Below are 20,193 nucleotides of genomic sequence, written 5' to 3'. Positions count from 1 at the left end.
AGTTTGTATTTGGTGTACATAATGGTGTATATGAATCGGTTTGTAGAATTATCGGTATATGCCCACTTTTTGGTATGTTCCCTATATTTTCATTGCATGTATCTGTCAGTATAACTATGGTGGAGGGTATCCAAAGTTCGGCCCGGCCGAACTTAACACTTTTTCACTTGTTTTTTTTTTTGTTATTGTAAAAACTGAAATATGAAATTGTTGTAAAATAAAAAATGATGAATGTTGTTAAAATGTTACAGAATAGGTCTACAGAGCCATATAGTTTTGAAAATTGTACGTTAATAATACTAACATTTAACTATTGATAAATTTTTTATACATATTTTATATAAAAAATTATAAATAAAAAATCTTATTATTAGTATTAATAATTGTCAATTTTAAAATTCTATATTTCTTTAACTCATAAATAGACATTGTACTTGCATAGGTATGAAAAAAGTCTTATATTTTTAATGCTTTTTTATGTTTGTTGTGTTTTTTTTCATTTTAAAGGATCAGTTTGAAAAAACCCCAAAATGTCAGAGTTTCAGGAACGCGGTTATGTCTTGCCTCTTTTAAACAATATTAGTTTGAAAATCAAAATTAATAAATGTGCTCCAATACGAGGATCGCAATTTATACCCACTCCATATGAGCTGAATGTTAGACAAGCTTGAATAAATATTACAAATAATGATATATATTGTTTCAAGTGGTGAATGATAGCTGATTGTGAATCAACACTACCACAACATCATATAAGAACTTCATCATTTAATATAATTTACATTAGTTCGCGAATTATTATATTAAGGAGTGGAAAAAAGGAAAAAGCAAGAAAAAAATATTTTTTACAAAAATATATCAGTTCTAAATTCATAACTGCTCTTTACATTCAGCCTTTGAGTATAAATACGGTATGAATAACTTATTTAGAATATTTGAGTTTATTGAAAAAATTGGGATAATATTGATAATATATTATATGATGATGTAACAACAAAGAGAGCTAAAAAAAAACAAAAATAATCTTCTGTTTCATTTTTTCAAAATTTTATTTATAGGGTTTAAGGTGACAAATGTGAATATTAAAATGAACATAGTTGAAAATTTGTTAACAATTTTCACACCCCAAACATCTACCCCTATTTTAGGAAGCATAACATCCAATGTGTTTGAATTAATAGGTTTATTGTTTTTAATACATCTTCTCATCAAAGGACAGTTATGTGACCATCGTAAATGTTCTGCAATAGGACAATCAGCTTGTTTCCAATTTATAATCTCACCGTGACAGAAAAACTTTTGGTTAAATCTCCTTATCCAGTATAAAATAGTCCAACAGCTACCATTAGTTTAGGATCAGGATAGGATAAGGGCCAACAATCAAATGTTTTCCGTCGTTCATTTTCATTATTAAGGAGAGACATCTTTATTGTAAAAGCTGCATTAACCAAATGTAATGTTGAAAAATAATTTTCCCTAATTTTTGAAAATAAAACATCAGCGATATATATATATATATATTTTTTTTATTTTATTGTGTTAAATATGGTTGGTAAACGAAATTTGATTCAGTTTGCTTTAATTATAGTCTACATAAATTATTTTCTTTGTCGCTTAATGACAACTGCGATATGCTATATCCACCAGAACCCAATTCCTTTACATTATCATCCTTTAGTGCCAGAAACCGGGTGGAAAATATAATATAGCATCTTCCAACTTTAGCACAATTCTATCTCCGTACTTAGTTTGGATCCTATATGCATCATTGATTATATATTCCTTATTTTCATCCAATTCCTTAATTGTTATAATTCTCTTCTAATTAAAGGAATTGAATAAATTGATTAAGTTCGCGTTAGAAGCCATCGCTTTCCCTATCTATTTCACACTGTTTTATATAAAAGTTTATTACCTTATTTATATCAAATCTAAATCTATAGATGTTATTTACATGCAATTTTTTATATTTTTTTCTTATTTATTCACACAATCGAGCTGATTTTTTCACCTCTGGATTTATTCCATCCCAATGAACTGATTTTTTTATATGTTTTTATTATTTTGTTTTAATATTGCTTTTAAAAATCTTGAGGAATATTTTGTATACAAGAGGCAAATATAAAGCAAACAAACTCAATAGACTACAGGCGACAAAATTTGAAAACAAAAACAACATGTAAACATCAAATTGATTGATTAAGATGACCACAGAATTCTGGGTACGCACGCATGTTGTTGATAAAAGCTAAAGACCGATGGGCGCCCAAAAATATGCTTCAATGGACAGACATTACATCATGTAAATTATAACAACCTACAACCAGTGGATTCATATTGGAAGAACCAACAACAACATGTATGCATCGAACAGATCAAAGATCTCATACACAGAAACAAACTCTTTCTGATAAGACACCCACGATCCGATTGATTCTTGTTCCAATAGACAATCATATGAAACACTGCTTCATGTATTTCACAATATTGTGCAACCAAGAAAAACAAGTGGTGGCCGCACTGCGATACTGCATCACGAAAACAAGTGAATTTGTTTCATACACAGAAACAGACTCTTTCTGATAAGACACCCACGATCCGATTGATTCTTGTTCCAATAGACAATCATATGAAACACTGCTTCATGTATTTCACAATATTGTGCAACCAAGAAAAACAAGTGGTGGCCGCACTGCGATACTGCATCACGAAAACAAGTGAATAGGGAAGGGGGGACACATATAAGCTTACCGAAAAAAATACGGAAGAAAGGGGGGGGGGAAGAACAAATATGGGACACAAGCGGTATTGATTCAGGGTCATCAAGGTCATACGAATGGACCACATTGGACAAGACAAAAAAGAAAACAAGTGGGTAGGGAAAGGGGTTAACACACATAAGCTTACGGGAAATATACGGAACAAAGGGGGGAAAGAACAAATATGGGACACAATCGGTATTGACTCAGGGTCATCAAGGTCATACGAATGGACCGCATTGGACAAGACAAAAAAGAAAAGAAGTTGATAGGGAAAGGGGGAGCACACATAACCTTACAAACAAATATGGGATACACGCGCTATTGATTTCAGGGACCAATAAACTTTCAGGGTCATCAAGGTCATACAAACGGACCACATTGGGCAAAGACGATAGAAAATATTGAACAGACGGACGGCATAAAACAATAAGAGGGTAAGAGATAGAACACAATATGATCACACAACACACCAAGAGGAAAAGAGAAGGATGAGTCATCAATATAGACCAATTACGTCATTTGCGTAAAGCAATTAACATAAATCAGTTTGCGTAGAGCGATTTTCAGGGTCATCAAGGTCATATAAATGGACCACATTGGGAAAGACGAAAGAAAATATTGAACAGACGGACGGCATAAAACAATAAGAGGGAAAGAGATAGAACACAACATGATCACACAACATACCAAGACGAAAAGAGAAGGATGAGTCATCAATACAGACCAATTACGTCATTTGTATAAAGCAATTTGCATAAATCAATTTGCGTAGAGCAATGAATTTGGCGTAGCTGCTATGTCTTACAGATACTAAGGTAGAAGGTGCCGTTATATGAGGGCTACCAGAAAAAGTGGACCTATACTCATAATTTTTTAGTACCCAATAAGAACCCAACGTAACAAATTTCAGCGAATGCGGTTGAAAAACAGGGTCAAGAACCCCAAAATACCGAAAATTGGGGGGTACCCTTATATGGGAGCTATGCCTAAACGTGTACCGATATATCCCGTCTTCGAACTTGACCTGCCTGCAGACAACCCTATGCCAAATTTCAGCACCCTATCTCAATTCCTTCAGAAGATAGCGTGATTACAACAGATGGACAGACATACGGACGGTCGGACATGGCTAGCTCGTCTTAGAATTTTACCCTGATCAAGAATATATATACTTTATAGGGTCAGAAATGAATATTTCGATGAGTTACAAACGGAATGACAAAATTAATATACCCTCCATACCATAGTGGAGAGTATAAAAGGGGGGATATATAGGGACTACCCCAAAAAGGGGGCGAATATAAATACTTTTTGGTAGGGAGATTTGTTACCATATACGACTACAAAATACCAAATTGCAGCGAATTCGGTTAAAAAACGCGCTCAAGAACCCCAAAATACCGAATATTGGGGGTGCCCTTATATGGGGGCTACCAGAAAAAAATGGACCTATATTCATTATTTTATGTGGAGAAATTTGGTACCTATTAAGAACTCAAAATACTAAATTACAGGCAATTCGATGTAAAAATACCATCAAAACCCCCAAAATACTGAAAGTTAGAAGGTGCCGTTATATGAGGGCTACCAGAAAAAGTGGATCTATACTCATAATATTTTGTGGAGACATTTAGTACCCAATAAGAACCCAACGAAACACCCAGCGAAACATATACGGCTACAAAATACCAAATTGCAGCGAATTCGGTTGAAAAACGCCCTCAAGAAACCCAAAATACCGAATATTGGGGGTACCCTTATATGGGGGCTACCCGAAAAAATTCACCTATATTCATAATTTTTTTTTAGAGAAATTTGGCAGGGGAGACTGGGGCACCTTCGGCATCGGGGCACCTTCGGTAATCGCGTTTTCGATAGGAAGCTCTCACCGTACATCACTAGTTTCGATGCACAGGTATCGAATATCGAAATTAATAACTGACACAAAGTTTGAAATTTCTAGCTAATAAACTTATTTAGATACATGGGTTTTTATATTTATACCCTTCATCACACTGTGGTACAGGGTATTATGTCCTTGTGCATATGTTTGTAACAGGCAAACGGAAACGAAATAGACACATGGTTCCTTTTGAGAATATGCATAGAATCACTTTCTAAGTCGATTTATGCATGTCCGTCCGTCCGTCTGTCTGTTTGTGCATGTTAAATTGTAAACAAAGTACAGGTCGCATTTATGATCCGAATTGGATGAAATTTGGCATAGGTCACTTATTCGGCCCAAGGACGAACCCTATTGAAATTGGGAAAAATCGGATCAGAAATAGAGAGATGTCTGCCAAGTTTCGAGAAAATCGGCCCAGATCTCTATATAGCTCCCATATATAGTTTCGTCCGATTTCATGTAAATGGTGCCCCAAAGTCCCAATATATCTTTCGACTTGCACGAAATTTGGCATAACGTACTGAATTAGGTCTAGAATGATGTGTGTTAAATTTCCTGAAAATCGGTTCAGATTTAGATATAGCTCCCATATATATATTCGTCCGATTTAAAGTAAATGGTGCACCAAAGTCCCTATATATCTCTCGATTTGCACGAAATTTGGCACAGCGTAATGAATTAGGTCTAGTATGATGTATGCTAAGTTTCGTGAAAATCGGTTCAGATTTAGATATAGCTCCCATATATATATATATATATATATATTCGTCCGATTTAATGTAAATGGTGCACCAAAGTCCCTATATATCTCTCGATTTGAACGAAATTTAGCGTAGCGTACAGACTTAGGTCTAGAATGATGTGTGTTAAATTTCCTGAAAATCGTTTCAGATTTAGATATAGCTCTCATATATAGTTTCGTCCGATTTCATGTAAATTGTGTACCAAAGTCTCTATATATATTTCTATTTGGGGGAAATTTCGCATAGCGTACTGAATTGAGACGATAATGATATGTGTAAAATTTCTTGAAAATCGGTTCAGATTTAAATACAGCTCCCATATATAGTTTCGTCCGATGTCATGTAAATGGTTCACCTATAGGGACTTTCTTTCCATTTGCACGAAATTCGGCATAGTGTACTGAATTAAGTCAAGAATGGTGTGCGTTTAGTTTCGTGAAATCGGTTCAGATTTAGATGTAGCTCCCATATATATTTTCACCCGATTTAATGCAAATGGTGCTCCAAAGCCCCTATATATCTCTCGATTTGCACGAATTTTGATATAGCGTACTGAATCTAGAATGATGTGTGTAAAGTTTGCTGAAAATCGCTACGTTTCGTAAAAATCGGTTCAGATTTAGATATAGCTCCCATATAAATTATTATACCCTTCACCACAATGTGGTACAGCGTATTATGTATTTGTGCATATGTTTGTAACAGGCAAAAGGAAACGAGATATACACGTGGTTCCTTTTGAGAATATACTAGAATCGAATTATGCATGTTCGCCCATCTGCCGATGTTAAATTATAAACAAAGTACAGGTCGCATTTATAATCCGAATTGGATGAAATTTGGCATAGGTCACTTAGTTGGGAAATGGGAAAATCGATTCATATTTAGATATAGCTCCCATCAAAAACCCAAAGTTAGATCGATGTTCACAATATTTTGCAAATGGTACTCTAAACTCCCATCGTATTGAGACTAAAATGACGTCTGTTAATTTCTGTTGGACTCTGATCAGATGTAGATATGTATATATATATATATATACTTATAACGACAATTTTTGGTACAAAAAAACATTAATATCCTCGACGCATATTTAATATTAGGGTCAATATATTTCCATCCGTATTTCTTACGTTTTATTACAATTATGATACCAATGATGCTGTGACAGTTTCTACCTGCGGGTGTTGTTTACAACTTTTTACAACCTTTTCGTCAACTGTGGTGTTAAACAATAACAGATTAGTGAACACCCGTACCAGGTATATTATCTACCTGTTACGGATTATCACTAATCCCCTAATCTAATCTGTTATTGTGTTTACACTACATTATAAATAAATGATTATCAGCGGCAATACCTGTGAAATGGTTAACAAATGTATAATAAACATTAATTTTTTCTACTTAGGTAAAGTAACACTATTTATACACACTGTTGTGCAAGGTATTATTTATATACTGTGTATTCGCAATTCACATTATCAGTATTACTATACACATCAAACAGTTAACACGAACACTAAAATGCCAAGAACCCGGAAACAGAGTGCTGCCACACGCCGACGCATTGTCAGGAATTTAGTTCAAGAAGAGCGAGACTCGCTGAGAACTACACAAAATAATCCCATTCGGCGATCATATCGCGCAGACTGGATGAGCCAACGTCGACAAAGTCAGCAACATAGAACTGCTGAGAGGCAACGAGATGCTGCTGCGCATTCAACTAGGCGAGAGGATGCCGGATACAGGATAGCTGAGAGGCAACGTGATGCTGATGCCCACATAACTAGGAGAGAGGATTCAGACTTCAGAAGGGCTGAAAGGCAACGTGATGCTGCTGCGCACATAACTAGGCGAGAGGCTACCGAATTTAGAATGTCTGAGAGGCAACGTGATGCTGCTGCGCACATAACTAGGCGTGAAGACACTGAATTTAGAATGGCCGAGAGACAGCGTGATGCTGCTGCGCATATCCAAATGCGTGAGGACACTGAATTTAGAATGGTCGAGAGACAGCGTGATGCTGCTTCACATATGAATAGACGGAATGATTCCGATATCCGTGCAGAAGAACAAGAGAGGAACACTGCCGAACACTCACGCAGACGGCTGAATGTATTGTACCGCAGAGATGAGCAAGAAAGGGATACCGCAGCGCATTCTCAACGACGACAAAATACCATGTATCGAGATGAGGAACAACGTAGAAATACTACCGAACATGCTATTAGACGCCAGGACCCCATATATCATGAATATGAGCAACAAAGGAATACTGCGGAGCATTCTGATAGACGCCGGGATCCAACATATTACGAAGAAGAACAACGAAGGAACACTGCATTACACTCTCAAAGACGACAAAATCCAGATATTCGTGTATCCGAGCGTTTAAGAAATACGCTACAACGACAGCAAAGACGAAGCTTGCAGAGGAGCGAGCAAATGGATTTGAACAGGTCAATCAGGTCTAGAGTAGAATCCCATAGACGTAACCCTAGCAACAGGATTAGGGTCAACATGCTACAGGCCGAAAGAAGCAGAAGGCGTAGGAATATTATTTCCCATGAAGAAAGACAGGAGGAAACAGCACGACTAATTACACGCCGTAATCAACTAAAGTTCCAGCGTTATAATGATGCTATAAAACAAGGACCAACAAGGATATGTACATGTTGTGGAGGTTTATGGTTTCCTCACCAGGTGGAATCATTGCAAAAACAAGGTATGTCTAATTTAAATTTTATTAATGACGTATTTTATTTGTCTGAACGGTTTCCCTCGGTAGATGGCTCTTATACTTTTTGCAAAACCTGCAGTCGAGCTATTAAGAATGGAAAAAGACCGAATATATGTCTCTCCAACGGTTTAGATTTTCCAGAAATTCCGAGTCCTCTAAAAGACTTAACGTCAGTAGAGGAACGATTGGTCACAGCTCGATTACCTTTCATGATAATCGTTGCGTTAGGTTTCGAAAGGCAAAGTGCTATTCGTGGCGCAGTAGTTAACGTACCGATCTGTTAGTGAAACAATAACGTCCCTTCCAAGGAACTTTGACCAAGCACAGGTGATTCAATTGCATCTTAAACGACACATGACTGAAACAATAAGACCAGCGAAGGTAATTGAGGCGGCCAGATATTTGATTAACACAGAGTTGTATATCAAACATGGAATTGCAATTGACGAAAGTTGGTTTGAAGGATTTAATTCTTCACAGGTCGTGCCTTTTGTGGCCAATCATGAAGACCGGGAAGCAATTGACAATATTTTCCAAAACCAAGTATCTAATGAAGCCACTATGGATGATATTCCGCATGACGATGAATATGCAATAGAGAATCTCAATCCAGGTGGTCAACAAACAATGCTTGAGTGTAGACCTGTTGAAAATGTACCTCACCAACGAGTTGTAATGGCTCCAGGCGAAGGACGCCGACCAATAGATATGATAATTGATGCTGATTCTGAAGAGTTAGCATTTGTATCTATCTATTGCGGCAAAAAACGTCCCTGTACGGAATCGTATTCAAAAATTGTGCGCTCCGAGCTCCGACGTTATGACAGACGATGCTGTAGAGTGGATAAAATACTTTATAGTTACAAAAAGCTAGAGCTTTTAACTATTAAAAGTGCAATGTCAATCGCTCTGAGGAAACACACGCGATCTGGAAATGTTACTGCCAGAAACGCATTGGATGATTCATATATGAATAGTCTAATTCAACACGATGACGGATATCGTATTCTTAAAGGTATAAGAACGTCACCAGCTCACTGGGAAGGTGAAAAGAAGAAAGCCGTTGCTATGATCAGACAGTTCGGTCTTCCAACGTTTTTTATAACATTATCTGCAGCCGAAACAAAATGGGTAGAACTGTTAGTAATTCTGAGTAAAACTGTTGACAAAATTGACATATCCGAAGAAGATGCTTCAAATCTGTCATTCGCTGATAAAGCTCGATTGATCCGAAGTGACGCGATTACATGCTCCCGCTACTTTGATTTCCGTTTCAGGCAATTATTTTCTTTATTCAAAATGAATGGTGGAATTTTCGACAGTCATTTTGTAGAGAAATACTATTGGAGAGTAGAGTTCCAACAACGTGGATCTCCGCACATTCATGGCATGTATTGGCTTAAGGATGCGCCCAAAATAGACATTAATAATTATTCCTATTTTTCATCTGTAATTACCTTTATATATAAATATATTTCCACAAATGGTTCTGATGAACATTTACAGGAATTTATATCATATCAGCGCCACAACCACAATCGTTCCTGTATCAGAGAATTTCGTGGTGAAAAGATTTGCCGGTATGGTATGCCATATCCTCCTATGCCAAGCACAGAGATTTTGCTCCCGCTTCCGGATAATTTTGAGAATTTTCTACAGCATAAAGATAAAATTCAAAGTTTATTAAATGCTAATTTGGGCTCTCAACAAGTCTCTGAATCAAATAACTTTAATGATTTTCTGGCGCACGAAAATATAGATCTAACATACAATAATTATTTATTAGCTCTTAGATCTTCGTTAAAAAACCTAAAATTTTCTTAAAAAGAAGGTTCGAAGACAAAATGGCCAATGCATACAATCCAGCAATATTGTCACTGCACAGAGCAAATATGGATATTCTATATATCCTAGATCCTTATGCGTGCTGTAGTTATATAATTAACTACATTAATAAATCAAATCGTGGTGTATCCAGAATACTTCGTGATGCAGTCGACGAGTTACGAGCAGGTAATTATACTATAAAGCAAAAGTTACAGCACATTGCTCATAAATTGTTATCGGGTACTGAAATATCAGCACAAGAAGCCACTTATTGCTGTTTAGGAATGCGGCTTTCCGAAAGTAGTAACGCTGAGGTTTATATCAATACCGGGCGACCTGAGGAGCGAGTATTTATATTGAGACCCCGAGAACAGTTACTGAACTTATCTCCTGATTCCTCTGATATTTATGCAGTCGGTATTTTGGAACACTATATTCAAAGACCTGATGAACTAGAAGATTTATGTTTGGCAGACTTCGCAGCCAATTATAAATATTCCCGAACCCGCAGAAACAATGCCAGTGCAGGGGACTACGAAGAGCATGAAGACCACGAAGAAAATTCTGAGCAAACTTTACGCATTTTCCAATTGAAGGATAATAGTGGATTCATCCAAGAAAAAGTCAAGCCTCATGTTATTCGTTACAGACGATATAACGTTAACACTCACAGAAGTGAATATTTTAGAGAGCTCATGATGCTGTTCTATCCTTGGAGAAATGAGGATGTTGACTTACTTCAAAATGATAACGAAGCTTCTTGTAATGCTTTAAAAGAACGTATTGAGTTGAACAGAAAAATACGATGTATTTGAGGATCGAGAATGTTCTTCAGCGTTTAAGAGATGAAGAGAGAATAGTTGACATTACCGAGGAAGAAGAAATAGGAAATATTGATGACGAATTCAGAGTTCTTGGGGTGCCAGACATAGATCCGAATGTAAATATATTACATACGCAGGGTGATGGCACATCAAATGAAAATACTGAAGCATCTGTCCGCATAATTAAACATCCTCCTTTAATGTCTGATTCCGATCTCCTCCCCATTTAAATTTTAGATCCACACAAACATATAATACCCCACAACATAATTGTGTATATTATAAACATAAATACAAACGATTTTTTGTAGCATATAAAAAACACATATATATTTAATTTAAATTTATATCATTTCCTACGATTTAATTTTAAAGATTTTCTATAGAATATATATTCTTCAAGTAGTTTCTTGTTCAATGGTCCCCATTTGGAAGATGGTCGTAAGACATTTTTGAATCGCTGCAAATAAAATCAATTATTGTTTATGTTAACCCATAGAAAAATGCAATACTTACTGTTCTAAAATTGTCTCCATGTTGTTTGCGATATTCGTATAAAAACCAAATTGGAACTTGGCCTACACCCACCGCCCACAGCAACCACCCTAAAGCATAATAAATCATTGGATATGTTTCACCTTTGTACGTCAATGGAGTATAATTTATCAGCGAATATAATAAAACGCCCATCATAAGGCCCGGTGTAACGAAAGTCCAACAAATTCTCCAATAGTAACCGGTTTTAATGCCCAACATAAATTCAATATCCTCGCAAAGGCGTTTGGTACCTGGAAATAATTAACATTTTAAATTCCATTTAAAACATTGAAATTTCTTTTTGGTTTTTCTCACCATATATCCATGCAAATGAAATCAATTCAGCTATGGCCAAAACTAAAGCAATAAATGAGCAACCAAAGAAATCGACTAAATTCAAAATATATTGTCCGGCCGGAGTCACGTAAATTATGCCACACAAAAATCCTAACATTGATAATATAGCCGCCACCTTCCAATGTGGAATATTGGGAAAACGATCCTTAATCACGGTCATAACACACGACACCATACCGACATTACTACCCACACCCAATACGAGGAGCATGAAAAAGAATAGAACTGCAAACAATTGAGGCAGATATTTAAATTTCGCTATGGCCTCTGGATATGAGATGAAAGCCAAACCAGCTCCACCCTTGACAACACTGCCGATATCTGTCGTTTGTGATTCATAGGCCAAGTTACCAAGTATTCCGAAGATAATGCAACCCGATAGTAAAGAGGTTAGCGAATCGATGCTTGTTATAATCATAACGTCTCTGAAAGACAAAACTTGTAAAGATTTTTTTATGTAATGTAGAAATATGGTTCTTACCGGTGCACATTTTTCCGAAAATCATTAAATGAGGCATACATTATAAGGGTGCCAAAACAAATGGCCAAGGAAAAAAACATTTGCGTTATGGCATTATACCAGACCTGAAATATGGAGGGTAAATTATTATATGTTAAAACTAGGTCGTGAAACATATGGTTTTATCAAAGACTGCACCATCTGTGGGGAGGTACCAGAAGAAGTTGTCCTTTAGATCCCATATTCGGATTTAATGTAGGTTTTGGTAAAATATTACGATTTGTAAAGTTTGAATCAAAACGGACATTTCATTCGCTTCTTATTAAATTAACAAATTTTCGGATGGTTGATAATTCGTTGGGATGTACACGAAGGACTTTGGCTCTTTGTGGGGGTGGTACCAATAATCCCCATCTTTGAACTTCTTTTAGGAATGGAATTGTCGTGTATACCAGACAGACAGATGGACGAACATTTGTGAATCGAATCCAAATTTTCTGATACCCAAAGAAACTTGGAGTCGAAAACCAATATTTCGATAAGTCACGGGGTACCATGTCACGGTACCCGCCATCATTCGGTATGTCGTGTTCCCATTTGGGGAAGAAATTGTCGTGTATACCAGACAGGCAGATGGACGGACATTTGTGAATCTACTCCAAATTTTCTGATACCCAAAGAAACTTGGAGTCTAAAACCCATATTTCGATAAGGCACGGGGTACCATGTCACGGTACCCGCCATCATTCGGTATATCGTGTTCCTATTTGGGGTCAAATCTTCCAAAAAAAGAAAAATAAAAATCCTGATCCTGATCAATCGAGTGTCCACCTCAGTGCATTAGCAGTTCAGTACGGCAGAACTTAAAGATATTTTTACTTGATTCCAATTCTAAATTTTAATTCTATACTCACCTTTGGATTTAACAGTTCTTTCCATTGGGGCTTCAAAAAGAATACAATACCATTCCAAGAACCCGGCAATGTTAAGGCGCGTGCAAGCAAGACAAACATGACAGCATATGGGAATAGGGCCAAAAAATACGATGCTTTGCCGGAACTTCGTATACCTTTGCATAAAATTATATCAATTATAAGCCATGCCACGAACAAACAAAACACTAAATCCCAGCTAGGTGCGCCCAAGCCATCTTCCAGAGAATCCGTTTCACGTAAAACTTCTTTTGAGAAAAATAATTCAGCTGAAGAAAATCGTTTGGTTTGATTATTTCCCACGGTGGCATTCTCTGATGCCGAAAAACAAAATGAAGACCATTCGGGTCGGCAATAAGTCCATGGAAGTTTGGTGGCAAACGAAGAGAACAAATATTTCAGAGTCAAAGCCATAATGCAGGCATAGTAGGTGGTGCCCATTGTTGTGGCAAAAACTTGGCCATAAGCAACGCCTATAACAATTGGGAATATGAAGAAAGATTTGACAACAACATTAGTAATTAATTTCAAAAAATTAATTAATTTCTCGACTACCTCTCATTGCGGGAACCATATCGAATGCTCGAATACAACCTCTGCTAGAAAATTGTCCAATTATAATTTCCAAATAATAGATGGGCCTGCCAATTAATAGCAGCACAATTATGTAGGGTATAACAAAAGCTCCACCGCCATTTTCCAAAGCAATGAAGGGAAAACGCCACACATTTCCCAAACCCACCGACAGGGCTATGCAGGAAAATAAGAACTCGACATTGTTACCCCATTTCTCGCGACCATGTTCCGAAGTAAGTGGATTTTTAATCTGAAAATCAAAACATCTAAGACAGAAGATCACCAAAAACTATGTAGATTGACCAACCTCATCAGCCTGAAGGAAGTGTCCAACTTCATCATTATTTTCCACAGATGTCGCAGCAGCTTCTTTGTCGATGTCATCCATTCTGCACCATCCGCTTATATATCAAATCCTCTTGAAAGTGTTAAACTGAAATGCCATTGTTTTCCAAAGAATTTTGTTATTTTTCACTTTTTTACGATATTTGAAACCCCATAATCTATTATCAACTTGGCGGTGTTATCTGCACCCTCAAATCCCTCAGGCCTATTGTCATCTTTTTTTATGGAGTGTAGTTGACACTGTGAAAAGATAAATAATTAAAACGATATCTCTCTATCACTTTTATTGTGTGAACTCCGGAGAAGTGCTCAAAAAAGAAATAATTAATGTTTGTCAAAATAGTTTTGTTGCTGTGGAAAAGAGCGGTAAATTAGATTGCCGGTAGTTGATAACTGAAAATTAACAAAATTTATGCAAAGTTGATATAATTTGTCACTTATGTCATTTTATTATTACACTATGCGACAAAATTGAAGTTTTGGTCATAGGAGAAAAAATTTCCAATGGGGATTAAAGCCCTTGCTGAATATACTAGGAAATAAGAAGAACAAATTCGTCAAATTGATCCAGCTAATATCGAGTAATCTATTTTTTCAAATTAAACTAATGATCGGTTTAACCCGGCAGATCCCAGTGTCGGGGAACTCACGTTGTAGGTCAGCAGATTAGTCGCATAGAATCAGCGGAAAAATGGTTGGTGCATCTGAAGAGTTGCAATATCGGGACCGGTTAGAGTAAACTGTGGACAACGGCTAAGTCGCTATCGCACTCTGGTAAGAAGGATGATAGGACTTTAATCACATTGTGAAACTATGACTGATCTTAAGAGATGCGCAAGTTATTTTAACCGACAGTTTGTCAAACATTCCGAAAGAGACAAGGCGAAGCAACGAGTAATATGTCGTATAAGATCCCTTCCCGCAGAGACGGTACAGTTTACAATGGGTGATATTGCATGGCCGGTGTTGAGTATCTGCCCAAAGTCCTCAATTAGTAGATAGCTACCCACATCGTTCCCGGAGCCTGGAGAATGGGCAGGGTGATACATCCAGGCAAGGACGCCAGAAAAGATGAATCATACAGACCGAGTTCAAGTTTGTCAACAGTATCGAAAACTCTTAAGGCATTAATCAATCATCACCGCAAAACAACAGCGTAGTACGCCATGTCCATAGATATAAGGCGATTACTTACTCATAACCCCGCCGTGACATAGAAGAATGTTGGTAGCGCTTAACATATCAAAAGTCTTTGATGCCGTCAATCGTGCCACACTGTTTGAGGACATCGCGAACAATTTCCTTCGGCCAAGTTTGAAACTTTGGATAATCAATATATGTTTGGACGCCAGTCGTTTCGGAATAAGAAGTCCAAACCCCGTAGAGTAAAACAGGTTGTTCCTCAAGGTGGAGTGATATCTCCGGAACTGTTTAATATCTACCTCTCCGGTATTCCAGGCCCTCTAGAGGCCATTGAGATCGTTACATATGAAGATGATTTTACGACCATGGCGTCGCGTCCTATCGTTGGAGACTATGTGTAAGGTTGAACGCCTATCTCGTCTATTTAGCAGCCTTCTTCCACCGGAGGAATATGAAAATATCTGCCAACAAAGGATTTCAGTCCCATTTAACGAAGAATGAAGCTTTAGGAATATCCATTGTTATGCTACAAACAACTGGACGAGGACGGAGTTGTGTATCTGACAATAGTCCTCAATTTGTCGATAGCCACCCAAATTGTTTCGCGAAGGTTGGACAATGGGCAGGATGGTTCAGCTAATGAAGGATGTTTCACACATATAAGCCGAAGACTTAACCGGAACCGGTCGTGCCATAGAACAGTGTTGGTAGCGCTTGGTAGCTGAGAACACTCCGGTCAAGTTTAAAATGTCCAAAGCCCGTTGAGTGAATAAGGGAGTTCCTCATGGTAGAGTGATATATCTGAAACTGCTTAATATCAACCTTTCCGGTAATCCACGACGTCCAGATCGTTACGCATTCATATGTACGTTCATGTCTTTGCGTCCTATCGTTGGGGACATATGTGTAAGGTTGAACACCTGTCTCATAGAACTTGGGGTGCAGATAAGGAAATCTTGCTGACTTCTTACAAAGAGTTATGTCGGTCTGTGTTCAGCTATGTGGTTCCAATGTCGTCTGCCAATAAGAGAACTGCTACAGTGTGTCTCCTAATGACACCATAATAAGATATAGATCCTTCCCTTACGTCATAGCAATATGCTTTCTTTGCAGTATCTGCTTGAGTGTTTCAGGGATAATCATTTTAGCCATAATATTGTGGATAAAACTCCTCCACCCAGGCGTGCCAGAAATGATCTGCATGGTCGCAGAGCTTCATGAATATAGAGTTAATGCAGTCTTCGTAGCTCACCAGTTTATGAGGGCCGATGACTAAATGTATACCGATATAGCCCATTTTCTAACCTAACCTTATAATTTTGTATCTCGAAGGTAGTATCATTACGAAAGTTTAACAGAAATGGCTAAATTGTCTGTGAATTCCATACGTTGTAAGGAATAGACCCAATATCCTTCATACTATAGCGCTGGTCCAATACCTCATTTTCGGGGTAAAACTACATGGGGCTATGCCTAAGCATTGACCGATATAGTCCATTATTGAACTTGACTTGCCTGCAGACAACGCTCTGGGAAATTTCGGCACCCTATCTCAATTCCTTTTAAAGATAATGGACATGGCTATATCGTCTTAGCATTTTACCTCGACCAAGAGTGTATATACTTTATAGGGTCGGAATTGAATATTTCGATGAGTTACAAACAGAAGGACAAAATTATTATACTCTCCACCATAGGAGGGTATCGAGACCAGCATAACAAATTCAGGTTATTAAAAAAGCTTGCATACTTTTAGGGGCTTTATTACAAATCAAGTACCCAAGTAGTTTTGCAAACAAGAAAAGCAACAAAGACCCAATAATAGGTTATCTTATGGAAGGTGCACTATCTGCAGTATCTATCGATCCCGAAACCCGACGTCAGCCCAGAATGGAATATATCAACCAAATTTAGTCCAAGAGAATAATTGATATGTGTGACTCATACGGGTGAAATATGGTATCCTATAATCAACTCTGCATTATAAGAATTCTAATCATTATAGTCCGTATAACGATATGTCAAGAATCTATCATGAGACCCAGTTATTACCAGTAACCTTTTTAAGCATTATTAATTTCTTAATTATCGTAATCTATGGCGATGTTCAAAATAAGTCTCATTTTGATCTATTCATTTTTTCTACTGAAAACCGATATTTGGACTGGTAAATTGTGACACAAAATACGAAGTCAAAGGAGGAGGAAATTCCGTATGAGAATATAAAGAACTCATAAGCACAAATTTACCAAAGGTCAAATTTTTAACGTATGACTCGATATAGAAGAAGACAGCAAGACAGGCATAACTAAAACCAGTAAGGAATGTAGTAAAGTCGGACATTGCCGACTATATGATACCCTTCACCACTATGGGTATATTAAACAGGACTATTAACATGAAATTGGATGAAATAAAATATGTGATATTTATCTAAATGTGAATTTACCTAGATCTATCCATAAAGTATGTAAATCGACTTCAAACAAATATAAATAGGTCATCCGTTGCGCTATTTCTGTTCTAGAATTACGCAACTACGTAATTCTATGCTCAATTTTGTAAGTTGTGCAAAATTTGATGTCAATCTGACTAACATGAGGAGTTTGATGTCCAATTTACTTGAGATCTGGCGAAAATATATATGGAAGCTCTATCCAAATATTAAGCGATTTCAAACAAACTTATCACAGGTTAGGTTATACTAATTTCAGAACGTTTTGTTCCTATCAGCATATTGGTTCCTTGGTGCGTCAATTACTTAAAATAAATCTATAATAAAAGGGAGCTATATCTAAATCTTGGCCGGTTTTCACAAAACAAGGCAGACATCACTCTAGGCTCAATTCAGTACGTTATGCCAAATTTCGTAACAGGTACTTGAAATAAAAAATAGAGAGAACATACCAAAAATTGTACCTATACCGATATTTGTACAAACGGATTATGGTTTCAAATGTTGGTTTGTTTCAAAAAATTTTGTTTTCATCCAAACTTTGTCCATTTTATTATTTCTTCCAAAATTAAATCAAGTTTCCTAAAATCTGTAGGATCCAAAAAGTGGACTGATACTGATAACGTATGTAAGAATATAAAATCCTCAAACTACTGTAATTTACATTACAAAGTTATATGAGGCTATGCCTAAAGAGGACCAATATTGATTATATAGTGTAGGAAATAGTGAATATTTGGGGATATCATTATATGAGGGCTATGCCTAATTAATGACCGGTATATGCAAAATATATATGGAAGCTCTATCCAAATATTAAGCGATTTCAAACAAACTTGTCACAGGTTAGGTTATACTAATTTCAGAACGTTTTGTTCCTATCAGCATATTGGTTCCTTGGTGCGTCAATTACTTAAAATAATTCTATAATAAAAGGGAACTATATCTAAATCTGGACCGGGTTTCACGAAACAAGGCAGACATCACTCTAGGCTCAATTCAGTACGTTATGCCAAATTTCGTGCAAATCGAAAGATATATAGCGACTTTGGTGTACCATTTACATGAAATCGGACGAAACTATATATGGGAGCTATATAGAAATCTGGACCGATTTTCTCGCAACTTGGCAGACATCACTCTAGGCTCAATTCAGTACGTTATGCCAAATTTCGTGCAAATCGAAGGATATATAGGGACTTTGGGGCACCATTTACATGAAATCGGACGAAACTATATATGGGAGCTATATCTAAATCTGGACCGATTTTCACGAAACTTGGCAGACATAATTCTAGACCTTAATGATTAGGCTGTACCAAATTTCGTGCAAATCGAAAGATATATAGGGACCGTTTACATTAAATCGGTTAAATATATATATGGGAGCTATATCTAAATCTGAACCGATTTATCCCAATTTCAATAGGGTTCGTCCTTTGGCCGAATAAGTGACATATGCCAAATTTCATCCAATTCGGATCATAAATGGGACCTGTACTTTGTTTACAATTTAACATGGACAGACAGACGGACGGACGGACATGCATAAATCGACTTAGAAAGTGATTCTATGCATATTCTCAAAAGGAACCATGTGCCTATCTCGTTTCCTTTTGCCTGTTACAAACATATGCACAAAGACATAATACCCTGTACCACAGTGTGGTGAAGGGTATAAAAACGATTGTGCAGAAAATGCGTTTTAAGTTTTCAATTTACTCACACTTTATATGAGACATAGGAACTTCTACAGTTCCACAATTAGAGTGTGTAAGATATATTCATATGAATTTTTTACACAACATGAGGTATATTATAGCGAACAATCGTGCATCATTAACTCGAAAATCGCGATTTTTGAGTTATCCCTGTCTTGCAGCAAAGGAGCGATATGATAATAAAAATATTCCACATTCGATTTTACAGAGGACGTGTAATCCCTAAAATAACATGAAAAAGCCACAACAAAAGATATTCAGCTTTTTCTTTATGAATTCTAGAATCACACTGCCATCACTCAAAATCCTGTCCTATGACGAATTTTGTCCCGCTTTGCTCTTAATATAATCGCCAAGAGCTTTCATCACCAATTTCACATACAATCACCTATCTGCTACTTTGCATATGTGGTCTATAACTTCAAACACTTTTTCCTCCTTAATTATTTCAATCAAAGTCCTACCATTCAACGAAATCCTAACCATTTTACTTCCCATTGATCAATTGCATTTTACCACAAATAAATTATTATTTAACATTTTCGCCATTCATCGTTAGATCATTAGTAGAATTCGATGGATTGCATTAGACAAGTGATCGTGTGACTGGAAAATGAAAAAAAAACACACAGACAGACATAAGAAATATTACATGACTATAAAATTGACACCATTTAAATATTGCTTACAACTATGGGCAATACGGCCGCCCCTCCCGAACCCTTATACAGGCCAATAACTAAATTGAGAATTTTACAAAAAAATATCCACAGTTCATTTATAACACATAAATGTGTGTATATTCGTTGTTTTCTGTTTTTTTTTTTTTGTTTTCTTCTTTGCGAAAATGTACCAAAAATTT

General features: G+C 36.7%; 1 protein-coding gene across 1 annotated transcript; it reads right to left on the bottom strand.

Annotated features, from left to right (window-relative positions):
* Positions 1-11,203: 11,203 nt before the first annotated feature.
* Positions 11,204-14,055, bottom strand: LOC133324927 (sodium-dependent nutrient amino acid transporter 1-like). The gene is made up of 7 exons (XM_061533749.1): positions 13,975-14,055; positions 13,647-13,917; positions 13,074-13,564; positions 12,181-12,284; positions 11,658-12,124; positions 11,318-11,593; positions 11,204-11,265 (listed from the first exon to the last, which is right to left on the bottom strand). The coding sequence occupies exons 1-7, from the start codon at positions 14,053-14,055 to the stop codon at positions 11,204-11,206; spliced, it is 1,752 nt and encodes a 583-aa protein (XP_061389733.1).
* Positions 14,056-20,193: the final 6,138 nt, after the last annotated feature.

The sequence above is a fragment of the Musca vetustissima genome, unplaced genomic scaffold (genome assembly GCF_032173495.1).
Source record: "Musca vetustissima isolate MV318-11 ecotype Yass unplaced genomic scaffold, APGP_CSIRO_Mvet_v1 utg24877, whole genome shotgun sequence".
Classification (NCBI taxonomy): domain Eukaryota; kingdom Metazoa; phylum Arthropoda; class Insecta; order Diptera; family Muscidae; genus Musca; species Musca vetustissima.
The sequence above is the reverse complement of the archived record's forward strand: the minus strand, read 5'-3'. Positions and strand labels throughout refer to the sequence as shown.